Genomic DNA, 17,073 nt, shown 5'->3' with positions numbered 1-17,073 from the left:
ACCATCCTGGCTAACACAGTGAAACCCTGTCTCTACTAAAAATACAAAAAATTAGCCAGGCATGGTGGCATGCGCCTGTAGTCCCAGCTACTTGGGAGGCTGAGGCAGGAGAATCGCTTGAAACCTGGAGGTGGAGGTTTTAGTGAGCTGAGATCTCACAACTGCATTCCAGCCTGGGCGACAGAGAGAGAATCTGTCTCAAAAAAAAAAAAAAAGAAAGAAAGAAAGATAAATGTTGATGGTGGGGGCCCCGTAGAGTACTCATGCTCGGTGCCTGTGGTAGTAACACTAAAATGAGGGCTTGCCACTCACGTGAGTGTCTCTTCTTACTATCCAGATCTTCTACTTTTAAATGTTCTAAGCTTCTTTGCCCCAAATTCTCATTTAGAATTTTCATTCATCTCTAACTGACTTGTTTTGGTTTTCTGGCAGCCTATGACCTTCTACTTTGGCTTTAAGAATGTGGAACTACTGTTTTCCGGTTTGGTGATCAATACAGCTGGAGGTGAGTAAGCCATCAGGTAGTGCTGGAAGGTGATAGTCACATGAGAGACAGTGACAAATAATTTGGAAGTCCAGCACCTGTTTCTGTCCTAACTACTGAGTCAACATGGTAATGATGCATAACCATCTTGGTTCCTATTTCCTACCTAGAAGGTAGGTACTTTTTTGGTCCTCTGGTAAACCTCTGTTAACTAACCTGTATGTTTTGGAGCTCTAAAAAATAATTTAGATACCAGACAGAAGTCTTTTGCAATCCATTTTCTTTCATTCTTTTCCAGAGTGTTTACTTTTTTTTTTTTTTGAGATGGAGTTTCATTCTTGTCACCCAGGCTGGAGTGCAATGGCAGCTATCTTGGCTCACTGCAATCTCCGCCTCCCAGGTTCAAGCTATTCTCCTGCCTCAGCCTCCCAAGTAGCTAGAGTTACAGGCACCCACCACCATGCCCAGCTAATTTTTGTATTTTTAGTAGAAACGGGGTTTTCCCATGTTTGCCAGGCTGGTCTCGAACTCCTGACCTCAGGTGATCCACCCACCTCGGCCTCCCAAAGTGCTGGGATTACAGGCATGAACCACCATGCCTGGCCTCAGAGTGTTTACTTATTTAATAAGTTATTAGTCCTGGACATAAGACTAAGTCAAGTTAAATACCACAAAATAACTCTAAGTTTAAAACTATTGCTCTAATATAATACTTAAATTTTACGATAAATTAAGTGCCACAAAGAGTGAAATGACTTGCCCTTAATCATAGAGTTAATATGTCAGAGCTAGGACAAGGACCCAGACCTTCCAGAGCTACCTAGACCAGTGTTCTTTTAGTCTACCAAACTATGGCCCACATCCTTCCTGATTCTTGGCATGGCCCATCTTAGTCACTCCTAGTTTTGAGGTAGATGATTACCCATCTCTTTGTGTCTTTTATGTTGTATGGTATACTTTAAATTTAACTTGCGCAAACTCAGTAGTCAGTTGGACTGCCTTAGGTACCAGATGTCTCTTTGGAGCCATAAAATCAATTTGTTTGGGAAGAAGGAGAGCATTTAGTTCAGGTAATATGTTAAATTAGCAGTTCGAATACATTTATGTCATTACCAACACTTCACAGTGTGAAAGACTTAGAATTGAAATGCCTATTCAGGAAATGTAGTCAGCCACTTATAAAACTAAATTGTTTTCTTCCCTGTTTACATATTCTACACTGTGTGTTTCAGTGTAACAAACCTAATTTAATGACATCAAGCAGTCTGACCAAAAGGTTATTGTTGTTCTGATTTTTTTTCTTATCTTAATCAGAAAGTAAACATGTTCTTGGCAGAGGCAATAGTTTTCAGTTACACCATCTTAGCTGTTCTCCTCTCTGGACAAGAGAAGAGGGAATAATATAATGTCTTCAAAAACCGAGAGTAGAATTTTTTGTGTGTGTCTTTCTAGCTGGACAGCACATTGGCTAATGATTTTGCACATTGTTTGACAGTACCACCATATTTTCCTTCCATACTTAGAAATGGCTGGAGCTTTTGTGGCAGTGTTTTTACTAGCAATGTTCTATGAAGGACTCAAGATAGCCCGAGAGAGCCTGCTGCGTAAGTCACAAGTCAGCATTCGCTACAATTCCATGCCTGTCCCAGGACCAAATGGAACCATCCTTATGGAGACACACAAAACTGTTGGGTAAGAACTGAACAGATCCAGATGAAGTCCTAAAGAGCTTGATCAGTTAAGCAGCAAAGCGCAGCTATGTGATCAGCAGCAGCCCTCTTCTTGAGTTAGGAGTTCTGTATGACCTTGATCAAAACTGTCCTTAGAGGTTTGGGTTTGTAGGTCATGAGCAGGCCAAAGGAGGAATGAGAGGAAGTATTCTGCAAATATGAATATTTGTTCTGAGTTGTAGGTATTGGCCACTTCAGAAGAAGGGAAGTGAAGAAGCCATATTTTAAAATATTTACCAAAATAATAATGAACAAGTTAAGAAATTCAGGTCAAGATATAAAAGAATGGCAGATTGCAGTTGATTCTATAAAATTACACCTAGTCAGCTCTGTCTTCTTTTTGTTTACAATATAAGACTGTATTGATTTCTGTGTTCTGTCTAAGAAAGTATTTGGGTAATTATTGGTTTTTCCCATGGATTGGCAAATGTTTTTTGAGACTGTTTTAATAAAAATGTAAATCTTAAAACCAAATTGGACCTTAAGAAATCCTATAGACCTACATCCTGCTTTCAAACAAGCAGTGTTATTTATTTCCATTGTACTGATGAGCTTACTGAGGCCCAGGGGATGAATAGCCAGGTCTCCTTATCCCTAATTAAGTAATTTCTTCTATACTACCCAACCCTCAATTCTATTTTTTTTTTTTTTTTTTCCTGGAGACAAGGTCTCCCTCTATTGCCCAGGCTGAAGTGCAGTGGCACGATCTTCACTCACTGCAACCTCTGCCTTCCAGACTCAAGTGGTCCTCCCACCTCAGCCTCCCAAGTAGCTGGAACTACAGGCATGAGCCACAACACCCAGCTAATTTTTTTTATTTTTTGTAGAGACAAGGTTTTGCCATGTTGCCCAGGCTGGTCTGAAACTCCTGAGCTCAAGCAGTCAGCCCACCTCAGCCTCCCAAAGTGCTGGGATTAAAGGCATTAGCCACCACCCCCAGCCTCTGTTTCCGTGTTTGTAAAATGTAAACTTTACAAAGGTGGGAAGCCTAAAAACATTCGGACAGATGAGCGTGAGAGGGTTTACGCTTCCCTTTCAGGATCTAAGGTGGAGATAAGTCTAGATTACTGCTCGTCCTTTTCTCCTTCTCCCGAAAAGGGTTCCTCCTCACAGCTATATCTGACCAATGTTTATAAGCCTGACAGCCCTGTGCTGTTTCATTTCCGTGGACCAATCAAAGAACATTCAAGTACCCGTGAGTTGCCAGAGTAGCCAGCTCCAGTTCCAGCTGAGCTCATGGCAAGAACTCTTCCCTCTTTCTCCTGATCTGCAGAACTCCTAGGAGTCCCTGATTGTTGTGTCCCTGTTTACTCTCCAGGCAGCAGATGCTGAGCTTTCCTCACCTCCTGCAAACAGTGCTGCACATCATCCAGGTGGTCATAAGCTACTTCCTCATGCTTATCTTCATGACCTACAACGGGTACCTCTGCATTGCAGTAGCAGCAGGGGCCGGTACAGGATACTTCCTCTTCAGCTGGAAGAAGGCAGTGGTAGTGGACATCACAGAGCATTGCCACTGATGTCAAACTCTGGCGTGGCCTTATCGATTGCAGTGGGAAGCTGTTCAAGACTTGAAGATGTGATTCCCTGCTCCAATCATCCCTTCTTGCTCCTCTTTGTGCACGTACACACACACACACACACACACACCCTGCTCAACAGAGGTTTAGTTTACAGTCTCTGAGCTAAAGTAGTAACCTCCCAAATTGTTTTTTCTAATAAGCTGAGTTTCCCATTTCTTTTAAGGAGAAGCCACCCATGAAATGTCTTTTCCTTCTCCATCATCTTAGAGCCACGTTATATGTTCTTGTCTAATCCATGTAGCTTTTTGTTCAATGACTTGATCATCTGCTTCCTTTTTGAATTTTTAACAGATAGTAAGTAAATTTGGTAGTTTTTTCCCTGGGTCAGCGATGGAAAGGGGTTAACTTCAGCCAGGATTGATGGCAGCTGAGGGAAAGTCTTGCCCAACTAAACCCAGAACTCAAACTTATCATTAGAAAATAAGGTCCAGGGCTGGACACAGTGGCCCACGCCTGTAATCCCAGCACGTTAGGAGGCCAAGGCAGGCTGGATCACCTGAGGACAGGAGTTCGAGACTAGCCTGGCCAACATGGTGAAACCCCCGTCTCTACTAAAAATACAAAAATGAGCTGGGCGTGGTGGCGGGCGCCTGTAATCCCAGCTACTCAGAAGGCTGAGGCAGGAGAATCACTTGAACTTAGGAGGTGGAGGTTGCAGTGAGCCAAGATGGCGCCATTGCACTCCAGCCTGGGCAACAAGAGTGAAACTCCATCTCAAAGAAAAAGAAAAGAAGGTCCAATTTTTGGATTCAATGAGTGGGAAATACATTGTGCCTTTGTCCAGATGTGATGCATTATACCAAAATCTTAGTAGTGTGCAGAGGGGTGGTTTCAGACTAAAATACAGGCTTAGAGCTTGCAGAGTGTGTATTCTTGGATGGCTGACTCATCAACCTGCATTCCCACTTAACACTTTGATTAGCATGAACTTGCCAATCAAAAAATGACAATCAGTTTTAGAAAATAGAAATAGATATTTTTAAATAAAACCATTCGCAGTTTACTTTGGCTTGATACCTTGGTTTGTCCCAGCTGAAGTGAAGCAAAAGAGTTTGAATTATTTTTCCCATTAGTGTTTTCACATGTCTGCCTCTAAAACAGTGATTTTTCAAGCTTTAGCGTGCGTCAGAATCACCTGTAGGGCTTGTTAAATCACTAATTGCTGGGCCTCAACCCAAAAGCCCCCAGAGTGGCACTTCTGAGTTCCTGCTCATGTTACAAGGGACCACACTTTGAGAATCTCTGCTTTAAGCTAAGGAAATATTGCCTGGTGGGCTGGCTGCCTGATACTGGGCATGGAAATTTGAATTGCTGATTGGTAGATGGTGTGTTTGGACTTAACTCATGTAGTAAATACTGCTGATCAATACCTAATCATTCCACATTTATTGAGCTCCACCTGTGTGTGTGTATACCCAGGCATACATGTGTGAAGGGCTATAGCCAAAGTATTTTTACTAGCCTGTATGAAGTCACTAGTCCTTATTTTTAAAGGTCTGTGGGTACTTGGAAGTAATTTGATTGTTGAGAGAGACCTTTGATCTGCAGTGTAAATCTACCAGTCATGGGCCAGAAGGGCAAAAGCCCAGCTTTCTCTTTGGAAAGACTCGGTGTGCTTTGCTGATGGCCAGATTTTCCTCAGGCTCCATCAACTGTGCTCATACCAAGCAGATCCTCATCCTCCATATAACCATCTTTGTTATTCGTGGGGGTTTAATTACATTACAAGTGGCCAAAACCCCTGTTCTCAGTGAAGAACCACATTGGATTTTTATTCTGTTCAGTTGTAGTCTACACTGCAGTCTTATTCCCGTTTCAAACTACCTCTTTAAATTGATTTGTCTTGTGCTGGTCTGTTAAATCCTGCCCTTCTTGGTGCTAGATCCAGTTGTGCCTCAGGGCAGAGGAAACAAAACACAGCTATCCTGTTGGCCTGTGTCGTGGTTTTATAGTTTGTACTTTCTCTGTGGGTGCCAGTTAAATATTGGAGAGCAAGGAATGTGTACTTGTATGGCTTTGAACCAAGAGAGGGTTATAAGCCTACTGGATTGAGGTTAAAATCCAAGAACCAACATTTAGAGCTTTGTGCTTTTCTCTCATTCCATCACCTTGTAATGATGATACTTAACATGAGCAGGGTGAATGACAGGTACTGACAAAGTCCAACAAAAAGGTGTAATACAGCCTGTTGTCTCAAGCCAAGGAATCTTAAAACCATGATAAATAAATAGGAATCAATAGTTAGTAGTGACACTGGTGCTCTCTAGAAATCTCAGCATGAACTGCTATAGAATACCCTCCCAGCAACAGAACCTTATCAGTAAGGCCAGCTAGACCCAATGGCTCATGCCTGTAATCCCAACACTTTGGGAGGCCAAGGTGGGAGGATGGCTTGTGTCCCGAAGTTCGAGACAGGCCTGGACAACATAGTGAGATCCCATCTCTATAAAAAATCAAAAATTAGCCAGGCATGGTGGTGCACACCTGTAGTCCTGGCTACTTGGGAGACTGAGGCAGGAGGATTGCTTTTGCCCTGGAGGTCGAGGCTGCAGTGAGCCATGATTGTGCCACTGTACTCAGCCCGGGTGACAAAGCAAGACCCTGTCTCAGAAAAAAAAAAAAAAAAGAAAATTCAAGGCCAGTTAAGACAAAATGCTATGACTGAAATTCACAGAAATATCAGTTTAGATTAGGTCTTCAGGTATTCAGGATACAGATACAGGTATTAAAACCTGAATTTCAGAGATTCTTAGACTGGGTGCCAAAGGATGAAGCTAGTGAAGGAGAAAAAGCTTAAATTCCATCTTGAGCTCTTGGATTATGATAATACAATGATCGCATTAACATTTCATTTCTGTATACCTGTTCATTTGGAATTTAATGCTTCTTTGTTCATTTTGAATCTAAATTTCTCTTTTCTTTCTTCCCCATTCACATCTATTAGAAGACTATCACCATTTCTTTGGCCCCCTTACTCTGCTGTCCTTTCCCTTTTCTTTCAGTTTTTTTAATCTCATGTCTAGTGTATTACATCTCCATAGCCCTCCTGATGCAGTAGACAGTGCTATGCTATGGATATAAATATCAACCAGAAATGGGCATTTATAAACCTGTTAGAGACTTTAACCATGCTTCAAGAGGCAGTTGCCCCACTGGAATTTCTATAAGGATGGTACCCTTCCCAGAGTTACAGAATCTTAGGTGCTGTCTCTAGTCTGTGATGGAGGAACTCCCAGCATCCCCATTGCCCACAAATGGAATCCTCACTGTATCCACTAGGAAATTAGAAATTAAGGTTTCTTCACTACTTCTATGGTAGGGTTGTCTGAAATTCCCTTTCAGGCTGTGGGTACTGGTCTTCCGTTCTAGTCAGAAGGGGTTCCTTATAAGGAGCACGAGGAGGGGAGTACACTTTCATATCATTTAATTTTGATCCTGCCGTCTCCAGCTGCTCCTTCAAAAGATACATCAAAAGATACAAACTCGGCCGGGCACAGTGGCTCACACACTTTGGGAGGCCGAGCGGGGCGCGGATCACCTAAGGCCAGGAGTTTGAGACCAGCCTGGCCGACGTGGTGAAACCCCATCTCTACTAAAAATACAAAAATTAGCCGGGCTTGGTGGCTCATGCCTGTAATCCCAGCTACTCTGGAGGCTGAGGCAGGAGAATCACTTGAACCTGGGAGGGACAGGTTGCAGTGAGCCAAGATGGTGCCATTGCACTCCAACCTGGGCAACAAGAGCAAAACTCTGTCTCAAAAAAAAAAAGATACAAAGTCTGCATTTGATATAATGCCTTAATTACTGGGTCTACAATTAATGTTGACTGTTTTAGATTGTAAGCTCCTAGAGAGCAGTATTGCTGTAGTAGGAATGTTTTAACAGTGTCATATGAAAAAGAACAAAATAAATATTTTGATTTTGTGATTCTATGCAAGTTTTTCTGCCCAGAATGATAACGCAATGAGCTAGTCTCTTCATAGGCTGCACAGATTCTGGCCATTACCATCAGTTTTTAAGATGTCAGTATTTTAGGTGGTATGATCCTTTCAGGTTTTCATCTCACTTTCCTCTTACTCTACTTAAAATGACATGCCTGGTACATGCTAGAAGATCCATGTGACCTTCTGCACAGGAGACAGGGTCTTCATGAAGCCGGAAGTATTTCAGTATACTGAGGATTCCTGAATTTAAAAGCCAACTTTTGTCACATCATAATCCCTTCTGTGTTTCTGCTGTCAGGCAAGAGGCTCCGAGCTGGGCCTGTAGGAAGTTTACCGCCAAACCTTGAGATGCACAGTGACCCTGCCAGTCCCTTTGGTAATGCCAAAATGCTGACGTTACTTGCTCTTCCCACTGGCCGCCAGTGGGTATCTTGCCATCAGCACCATTCGTAGTCTCTTAGTGTAGTATCATGAACATGGACTTAGAGGAGTCAATGGGTTTGGATTCTGGCTCCACCACTTACTAGCAGTATGACCTTAGGAAGTTAGTCTAATGATCCCTAAGCCTTAGTTTTCTTAGAGATGGAGTCTCGCTTCGTCACCTAGGCTGGAGTGCAATGGTGCAATCTCACCTCACTGCCACCTCCATCTCCCGGGTTCAAGTGATTCTCCTGCCTCAGCCTACCAAGTAGCTGGGGCTACAGGCACATACCATCATGTCTGGCTAATTTTTTATTTTTAGTAGAGACAAGTTTTCACCATGTTGGCCAGGCTGGTCTTGAACTCCTGAGCTCAAGTGATCTGCCCGCCTTGGCCTCCCAAAGTGCTGGGATTGGGAAAGGTGTGAGCCACTGTGCCCGACCATAACACCTGTTTGAATCAGGCACCCAGCACAAAATATGCATTCAAGCCTTAGTGTATTTTTTTAATCTACGATTATTGTTAATCTAGCTTCCAGGAAAATGAAAAGTACACTTTTCTTGATAAGGTTAGTAGGTTAGTGTTTTTTGTTGTTGTTCTTTTGTTTTTATGACAGAGTTTTGCTCGTTGCCCAGACTGAACTGCAATGGTGCAATCTCGGCTCACTGCAACCTCTGCCTCCCGGGTTCAAGCAATTCTCCCACCTCAGCCTCCCGAGTAGCTGGGATTGCAGTCATGCACCACCACGCCTGGCTAATTTTGTATTTTTAGTAGAGACGGGGTTTCACCATGTTGGTCACGCTGGTCTCAAACTCTGGACCTCAGGTGATCCACCCTCCTCAGCCTCCCAAAGTGCTGGGATTACAGGCATGAGCTACCGCGCCCGGCCCTTTTTTTTTTTTTTTTTTAAATAGAGTCAGGGTTTCCCTGTGTTACCCAGGCTGGTCTCTAACTCCTGGGCTCAAGCAATCCTGCCTCAGCCTCCCGAAGTGCTGGGATTACAGGCATGAGCCACCACACCTGGCCCTCTCCCACTCGTATTACTCAGACTTAAACTACCCCAAAAAGGCTAACGTCCTGCTAAGAGTCTCTGTAGAACTGATGATTCAAGAGGCTCTTATGATCACAGCTGGCGATTCCCTGGGTTGAATTAGTAAAAACAGGCCAAGCATAATAATCCCAGCACTTTGGGAGGACTGTTGAATGCCAGCAGCTCAAGCCCAGCTTGGGCAACATAGATCCCTGCCTCTACATAAGACAATAAAAATTAAAAAAAAAAAAAATTTAACTCCAAAACATTAAGGCAAGATTCAAAATTATCCTCTGAGCTGCCTCTCTGGTTCTTTCTGGGAAAAATGCTTAGGCAAGTTGAGAAAGGAAGGAAAGTTGGAATAATGGCAAACCTGTTTAGAAGCATTCCTCTTATTTCCCTCCATTGTCTGTCCTCTGAACATTGTACCCAAACTAGTTACAAAGCCATTCTATAAAGAGATCTGGTACCTACAATTTATTCAGATTTACACAATATCACTACAATTTAATTTCTACAAGGGCAGGGATCTTTGTTGAGTGGCACATGGTGGGCACTCAATAAATACTTGTTGAATAGATGGGTTAAATGAAAGTGGCAGGGATCAACTAGAGTGTCCTGTGCTTAGGGTCTTTTAATAAAGATGGAAAAGATGATGTTAATCTTGTAGCAATTATCTTTTAAAGTCTGAGGGTTAACAGTGCTGTTATACTTCATTAAGGATGCCTCACATTTTTCCAAAAATATATTTATTTTTAAAAACAGAAACTCAGATCAGTTTTATAGAGTCAGATTTTCCAGAGACAAACCACAGTTTGGATTCCAGCTTAGAGTGCAAGTGAAGCATCAGTAATCTCATGCAGAAGGATTTGTCTCTGCAGGAGGTACATTCTGCTTGACTGTAAGCACTCAATTCTCTAAATCTGGTTTGTACTTCTGCCATCATTTTATTCCATTCCAGCGCTCTGGCATGCAAGATAATCCATCTCTAAAATTCAAGACTTCCAAATTGAGATGAACGATTACTGGGCTTGGGTTGGGGTTTATAACCAATCCGATCATTGATCATTTGTTCCCGGCTCTTGGGATCACTGCTGAGCCCAATGGCTCCTTCTCCATCACTGCCTCCTACAACTTCCACATCTTCCTTCTGTTTCTTACGGGTCTGAAAGTATAAACGTTTTAGGATTAAGGCAACATTCTTTCAATTAGCAAACGTTTATTTAGAGCACCTACCATGTACTAGGCACGGGGTAAAGGACAGAGTTAGGGTATAAAGAACAATTAACTGAAATCCTAGGTTTGGAATACTTAGGGGCACAATGAGGATACAGTGTTAAAAGTTGTAACCTCTGATCACTTGAGGTCAGGAATTCGAGACCAGCCTGGCAAACACGGTGAAACCCCATCTCTACTAAAAATAAACAATGTGGCCAGGCACAGTGAGTCACACCTGTGATCCCAGCCCTTTGGGAGGCCGAGGCGGGCGGATCACGAGGTCAAGAGATCAAGACCATCCTGGCCAACACAGTGAAACTCCATCTCTACTAAAAATACAAAAATTAGCTGGGCATGGTGGCACATGCCCATAATCCCACCTACTCAGGAGGCTGAAGCAGGAGAATCACTCGAACCAGGAAGTCGGAGGTTGCAGTGAGCCGAGATCACGCCATTGCACTCCATCCAGCCTGGTGACAGAGTGAGACTCCGTCTCAAAAAAAAAAGATGTAACCCCTGCCCTCCAGGATGTCACAGTCTAATAGGCAAACAGGCAAACAGACGATTATAGGGTGATCCGGGCTATGACCTATGACAGAGGAAAGTACACACTGCCAAAGAGACAAGAGGTAAGGAGTTGTGGTGTGGTGGTACAACAGGAAGTTACAACTGGAAAGATGGAAGAGCAGACAAGGGGGAGCAAAGGGTATTTCAACAAATTTATTATTCTAGAGAATAGAGAAATAAATTGACTGGTAAAGAAATAACCACCAAAAATCTATAGCCTAACTGATCCCATGAGATTAAAAGTAATATGAGAAGGTTTTATGCTATCTTACCAAAAGGTCTGGGTTTTGTGGCTTCATTTTGTTTTCAGATAAAAGGTTTGGCTCTTAAGTCACATGTGACTGCAGAATCCACAAAGTATGTCTCAGTTTGATCATTTTCAAAAAGAAACACTTATCCCGTAACTGCCACTACCTGACTGTAAGGACAACAGATGATAACTTTCTCTAAGAGAGTGAAATGATGTTTTATCCAAAATTCCTTAATAATAATTGAATGGCTCAGCTATTCAGATCACTGAAATTACCACCATTCTTCACCACTTGCTGCTGGACTGTGGGCATTTAAATGCCAAGCATCGGGCTGACCGCAGTGGCTCATGCCTGTAAATCCCAGTGCTTTGGGAGGATTGCTTGAGCCCAGGAGTTTGACACTAGCCTGGGCAACATAGTGAGACTCCATCTGTCTCCACAAATTTTTTTTTTTTTCTTCAGACCGACTCTCGGTCTGTCACGAGGCTGGGGTGCAGTGGCGCCATCTCAACTCACTGCAACCTCCACCTCCCAGGTTCAAGTGATTCTCCTGCCCTCAGCCTCCCAAGTAGCTGGGACTACAGGCGCATGCCACCACACCCAGCTAATGTTTGTATTTTTAGTAGAGACAGGGTTTCAACATGTTAGCTAGGATGGTCTCTTGACCTCGTGATCCACCTGCCTTGGCCTCCCAACGTGCTGGGATTACAGGCGTGAGCCACCGCACCCAGCCCACAAAAAATTTAAAAATTAGCCAGGCATAGTGGCACATGCCTGTATTCCCAGTTATTCAGGGGGCCTGACGTGGTAGGATCACTGGAGCCTGGCAGGTCAAGGCTGCAGTGAGCGGTGATCATGCCACTGTACTCCAGCCAGGGCAACAGAGCAAGACCCTGTCTCAAAACTAAAAATAAAAAATAAAATAAATGCCAACACTCACAAAGTATTACAGTGAATAAAATAAGGTATTGCCTTTTATGTGGCAAATGACCTTCCTGATTACTAGTAAGTGATGTTAGAAAGTTCTACCTAAATATCTTTGTGAAAACAAGTTCTAAAAGGCAAACAACTCTATCATTCTGAGATTATCCAAGTGGAATGAAATCACTTAAAAGGCTTCCCACTTTGAGCAACTGCTGTTTCAGAAGCTAGAGTCACAGTAGTATAATGAAACTCATGTTGGTAATAAATGAAACAGGCCAGTTTTCTACTGGTTTCACCTTAGGGCATGACTGTCCCTGCTTCCTAAGTTACTCTAAAACAGAGCAAAACCCACTAGATAACTGCCTTTGGTGGAAAGACTAACTCAATAGTGAGCTGACTCTGTAGAGTCAAAGTTCAGCATGCTAGCATTTTATGAGATTTGTAACAACTGAAGTTTAAGCCATACTTTAAAGCTCATCCTTAATAATATAGTTTTTTAAAAGCAGAAATTATGATGCTTCGAGAACACTAACGTCTCTTGGGATGAAGCGGGGGAAAGAAATCTAAATTATTAGTCTTAATATGAAGCATATACAATACATAATAAAGCTGTTGGTAAATACATGCAAAACGTACTGTCCTCTGCCATATAGTACAAGGTATCTGCTAGGACAGCAAATGAAAATAGACTTGTATTGAGCCCTCCTTTGGGCCTGGTATTGCAGGGAACAGATGCAGAGAGAAATATACTAATCCCTGACTTCAAAGAGCTTATGGCCCACTGAGGGAAAACAAAAGCAAACAGCCAATTACAACAGAGAGTGACAGTGCTTATGAGAGAGGTTAGCACAGCAGGATGAGGTTGAGCCTAACCCAGCTGGGGGCTAGAAGAAGTAAGAGTTAGCCTGGCAAAGAAAAATACAGGACTTTTCTGGCAAAGGGAACACTTGTGTATAGACATTGAGATTAAAGATAACCCAGCAGTGAAAGTGGAGAGATAAGCAAGGACCAACTCACAAAGGACCTCATATGCCATGCTAGGGAATTTGGAATTTATTCTGTAGACCACTGAAGAATTTAAGTCCTATTAATGGACATCTAATACCATGTAGCAAGACCACACTTAAAAATACATATGGGGCTCCTACCATGAGCTAGATGGTAGGAAATGGTGATGCAAACAGACATGATTTCTGCAATCAATCACTGGCTGGGTGTAGTGGCTCACACGTGTAATCCCAGCACTTTGGGAGGCTGAGGCGGATGGATCACTTGAGGTCAGGAGTTGGAGACCAGCCTGGCCCCAACATGGCAAAACCCTGTCTCTACTAAAAATACAAAAATGACCCGGGCATGCTGGCATGTACCTATAGTCCCAGCTACTCAGGAGGCTGAGGCAGAGGTTGCAGTGAGCCAAGATCATGCCACTGTACTCCAGCCTATGTGACAGAGTGAGACTCCATCTCAAAAAAACACAAAGTTGTATTCATACCTCCAGGTCCTTTCGAATGCTCTCAAACTCTTCAATGTCATCAAGCTTTAGCTCTAGGCGTGTTGGTTTTCGTCTCAGCATACTGAAGTCAACACTAAGGGCCAAACCCAGTGAACTATTAGCTGTTAAAAATGAAAGAGAGGAGGAAAAACTGAAGGTAATAAAGTCTCAGATACAAAACGTAAAATCAGTTTGCGAGCATGTATACTAAAGTGAATGGAAGTATTAAAACTTTATTTGAATTCACACATAGACTTCTAAAGTCTTTTTAAGAGATAGGATCTTGCTCTTTGCCCAGGCTGGAGCACAGTAGCATGACCTTAGCTCACTACAGCCTCAACTTCCTGGGCTCAAGCAATCTTACTGCCTCAGCCTCCAGAGTAGCTGGGACTACAGGTGTACACCACCATATCTGGCTAATTTTTGTGTTTTTTGTAGAAATGGGATCTCTCTCTGATGCCCAGGCTGGTCTCAAACTCCTGGGCTCAAGTGTTCCTCCCTCCTCATTTTCCCAAAGTGCTGGCATTATTGGCAAGAGCTACTATACCCAGCCAACTTCTAAAGTCTTTAGGTGTATGATTATTACATTTTTATTACATTATGGAGATCTACAGCTCTGTAAAATCAAAAACTCTTTCTGTAAGAATTTAAAATAGCAAACTGCCTATAAGAGAGAAATTCTAGGCAACCATCACTTTAATCTCACGTTCCAGTCACATTCAAAGAAATACTCTAGCTAAAAGAATAAACTATCCCATCTTAGTATAGTTAAAGTGGACAAACCAGTGAATTTAATCTACTCTACGTGAGAATTGTCAGAGATTTGTGATCACTCCTGAATGCTAAAATCAGTTTGCTAAATCTCATGAAAACTCCAACTCACCAATTCACAGGATTATCCTCAGCGTCCAAACAGATCCTAAAGGTGTACGTCATTCATTAAACAAACACTTCTTGTGCTCCAGCTACAGAATTAAAAGGTACAGTCATAATCTGTGGGGAAAATAAAGAAAACTGTGATATCATGTAACGAGAACCCTAATGAGGATACTGGCACTGGCATCACACAGGCACCTAATCCAGTCTGGGCTGAGTGTGGGGTGGGCAAGGATAGCAGGCAAGCCTTCCTGGAGAAAATGATACCTTAATTGACTTCTGAAGGGCAGGCAGGGAGAAGAGTGCACAAGGAGGCTCAAGACCAGCTTTGGCAACATAGCAAGACCCTGTCTCTACAAAAAAGTAAAAAAATTAGCTAGGCTGGTAGTGTGTACCTGTAGTCCTAGCTACTCAGGAGGCTGAGATGGAAGGATCACTTGAGCCCAGGAGTTTGAGGTGGCCACAGTGAGCCATAATCTCACCATAAGACCCCAACTCAAAAAAAAAAAAAGAAGAGGAGGTTCGAGAGAGCATTCCACAGCCTGAAATCCCGAGGTAATACTGTTAACAAAAACCATTTTGTTTTGTTTTGTTTTTGAGAAAACACAACTCCCCCAATTGAGTTTAATATCTGTTGATGGCATCATTTGTATATTCTCCACAGCATCCCCTAGAGTGTATCTATACAAACAGTCAGTAAATGTTTGTTGAATAAAAGGTGAGATCATTCTTGAGCACTGTGCTGTTTTTCCATTCCCATTCTTTAAATTCTTAACACAAAAACCCTGTGAAGTTGACAAAATGATTTCTATTTCACACATAAAGAAGTCATCGAAGCAAGCTGTTCAGTTTGGTTAATAATTTTAGCCTCCTATAAAAATTATACAGGTCAACATGATAAGGATTGAGAATGATGGAAGTGAAAACTCCTTGAAAGTATATAGAGATGGCCGGGCGCGGTGGCTCAAGCCTGTAATCCCAGCACTTTGGGAGGCCGAGACGGGCGGATCACGAGGTCAGGAGATCGAGACCATCCTGGCTAACACGGTGAAACCCCGTCTCTACTAAAAATACAAAAAACTAGCCGGGCGAGGTGGCGGGCGCCTGTAGTCCCAGCTACTCGGGAGGCTGAGGCAGGAGAATGGCGTAAACCCAGGAGGCGGAGCTTGCAGTGAGCTGAGATCCGGCCACTGCACTCCAGTCCAGGCGACAGAGCGAGACTCCGCCTCAAAAAAAAAAAAAAAAAAAAGAAAGTATATAGAGATACAAATTATTACATGTATCTAGGATGAAACTAGGGACTGTGAAGGATACAAAGGAAGAAATATTTCCTTCTCCCATGAAGCTAAGGATATTACAAGCGATATTATCAACACAAAACACTGGCACATTACATTTCAAATTGCTTTGTACTAAATCAGGCTTTATCTTCTACCAGATTCCAATGCAGACAAGTGGTAGAGAAAGCCAAAGTTCCAAAGAGGGAAAGAGAGGGATAGGGATACCTAAAAGGAAAAAAAAGGTCTACTATACAGTTTACCTTTTCTACAAACTGCGAAAAACTGGCCACTACGGAGCAGTATAGAGTAACAGTTAAAAGTGCTGGCTGTAGAGGTTAAAGGGCACAGGTTCTAATCCCACTACACCACTGATCTTGAACAATTAGTTTCATTTCTAACTAGGCCTTAGTTTCCTCATCTGTATCCTACTCTGCTGTTGTAGGAAGTGAATAACGTAATGCAGAGTAAGCTCTTGGAACATTACTTGGCATTTAATAAATGTTCAATAAATAACATCTATTATGACTGTAATTTTTCTAGGGGGTTGGATGAGGATCTGGCCAGCTACGGAAACGTCAGTATTTTGAGGATCTCCCATCGTCCACGTGGGGATAAAAACCTTATCCTGTTCATCTCTAATGCCCCAGCATCCAACAGGGCAGAGAGACGTACAGTTCCCTGACACACTCCTAACCATCATCTTACTCTCAATCTGATACAAAGACCGGGCTGAAGACAAATGAACAAAATCAGGCCGAAGCTCCTCCGCCGGGTCTTTATTTGACTTTGGCACCAGCGGGCTCTTCTAGCTTAATCTCTCGCTGCAGCCCAAAAACACTGCCGAGCCATCAAGCTCAGAGGTGGACCCTGGGAAGACTTCCGGGCCATGGAGAAGAACAGTCCTCGTCCCCTAGTTCCAGGCCTGTACCTCGGATCCCAGGGTTTCTATGGTAACACGGTCCTCGGCTCCCAGAAGACGTAAACGCCCCCGTAGGCCCGGGGAAGCACAGCGGACCCCGGAAGTCCTCGACTCGCTCCAGAGTTCAGCCCCGAGCCGCGCGAGTCGACTCACCTACCTCTTTTCAAGTCGGCTCAGCCCCTTCCCGGAACCTCGGCTCCCCCCACGAAACTACTGCTACGCCAACTGGACTACACTTCCCAGACGGCTTGGAGCCTCTCTCTCAGCAGAACCTCGTCTTCCGCGAGCTTATCTTGGAGGTTCTAGGAGGGATGCCCCTCAATACCACGACGCCATTTCCTACTACGATTTCCAT

At 43.2% G+C, this 17,073-nt stretch overlaps 2 protein-coding genes across 6 annotated transcripts in view; one reads left to right on the top strand and one right to left on the bottom strand.

Annotated features, from left to right (window-relative positions):
- Window positions 1-7,729, top strand: part of SLC31A1 (solute carrier family 31 member 1) — a 41,577-nt gene extending 33,848 nt beyond the window's left edge. Inside the window, exons 3-5 of the mRNA XM_033237763.1 lie at window positions 433-505; window positions 2,008-2,176; window positions 3,533-7,729. Coding sequence (XP_033093654.1) covers window positions 433-505; window positions 2,008-2,176; window positions 3,533-3,734 — 444 coding nt within the window. The 3' untranslated portion in view covers window positions 3,735-7,729. The remainder of the gene's footprint in view (window positions 1-432; window positions 506-2,007; window positions 2,177-3,532) is intronic.
- Window positions 7,730-9,923: 2,194 nt separating this feature from the next.
- Window positions 9,924-17,064, bottom strand: CDC26 (cell division cycle 26). Of its 5 annotated transcripts, none has more exons than XM_033237768.1 (4): window positions 16,876-17,064; window positions 14,527-14,636; window positions 13,644-13,765; window positions 9,924-10,356 (listed from the first exon to the last, which is right to left on the bottom strand). In XM_033237768.1, the coding sequence occupies exons 3-4, from the start codon at window positions 13,722-13,724 to the stop codon at window positions 10,180-10,182; spliced, it is 258 nt and encodes an 85-aa protein (XP_033093659.1). In that variant the 5' UTR covers window positions 13,725-13,765; window positions 14,527-14,636; window positions 16,876-17,064; the 3' UTR covers window positions 9,924-10,179. The 5 variants fall into 5 exon arrangements, with proteins under 5 accessions (XP_033093659.1, XP_033093662.1, XP_033093660.1 ...); XM_033237771.1 differs by having other exon boundaries at window positions 14,527-14,608; window positions 16,876-17,016; XM_033237769.1 differs by having other exon boundaries at window positions 16,872-17,011.
- Window positions 17,065-17,073: the final 9 nt, after the last annotated feature.

The sequence above is a fragment of the Trachypithecus francoisi genome, unplaced genomic scaffold, assembly GCF_009764315.1.
Source record: "Trachypithecus francoisi isolate TF-2019V2 unplaced genomic scaffold, Tfra_2.0 Lachesis_group16, whole genome shotgun sequence".
Lineage (NCBI taxonomy): Eukaryota > Metazoa > Chordata > Mammalia > Primates > Cercopithecidae > Trachypithecus > Trachypithecus francoisi.
The sequence above is the reverse complement of the archived record's forward strand: the minus strand, read 5'-3'. Positions and strand labels throughout refer to the sequence as shown.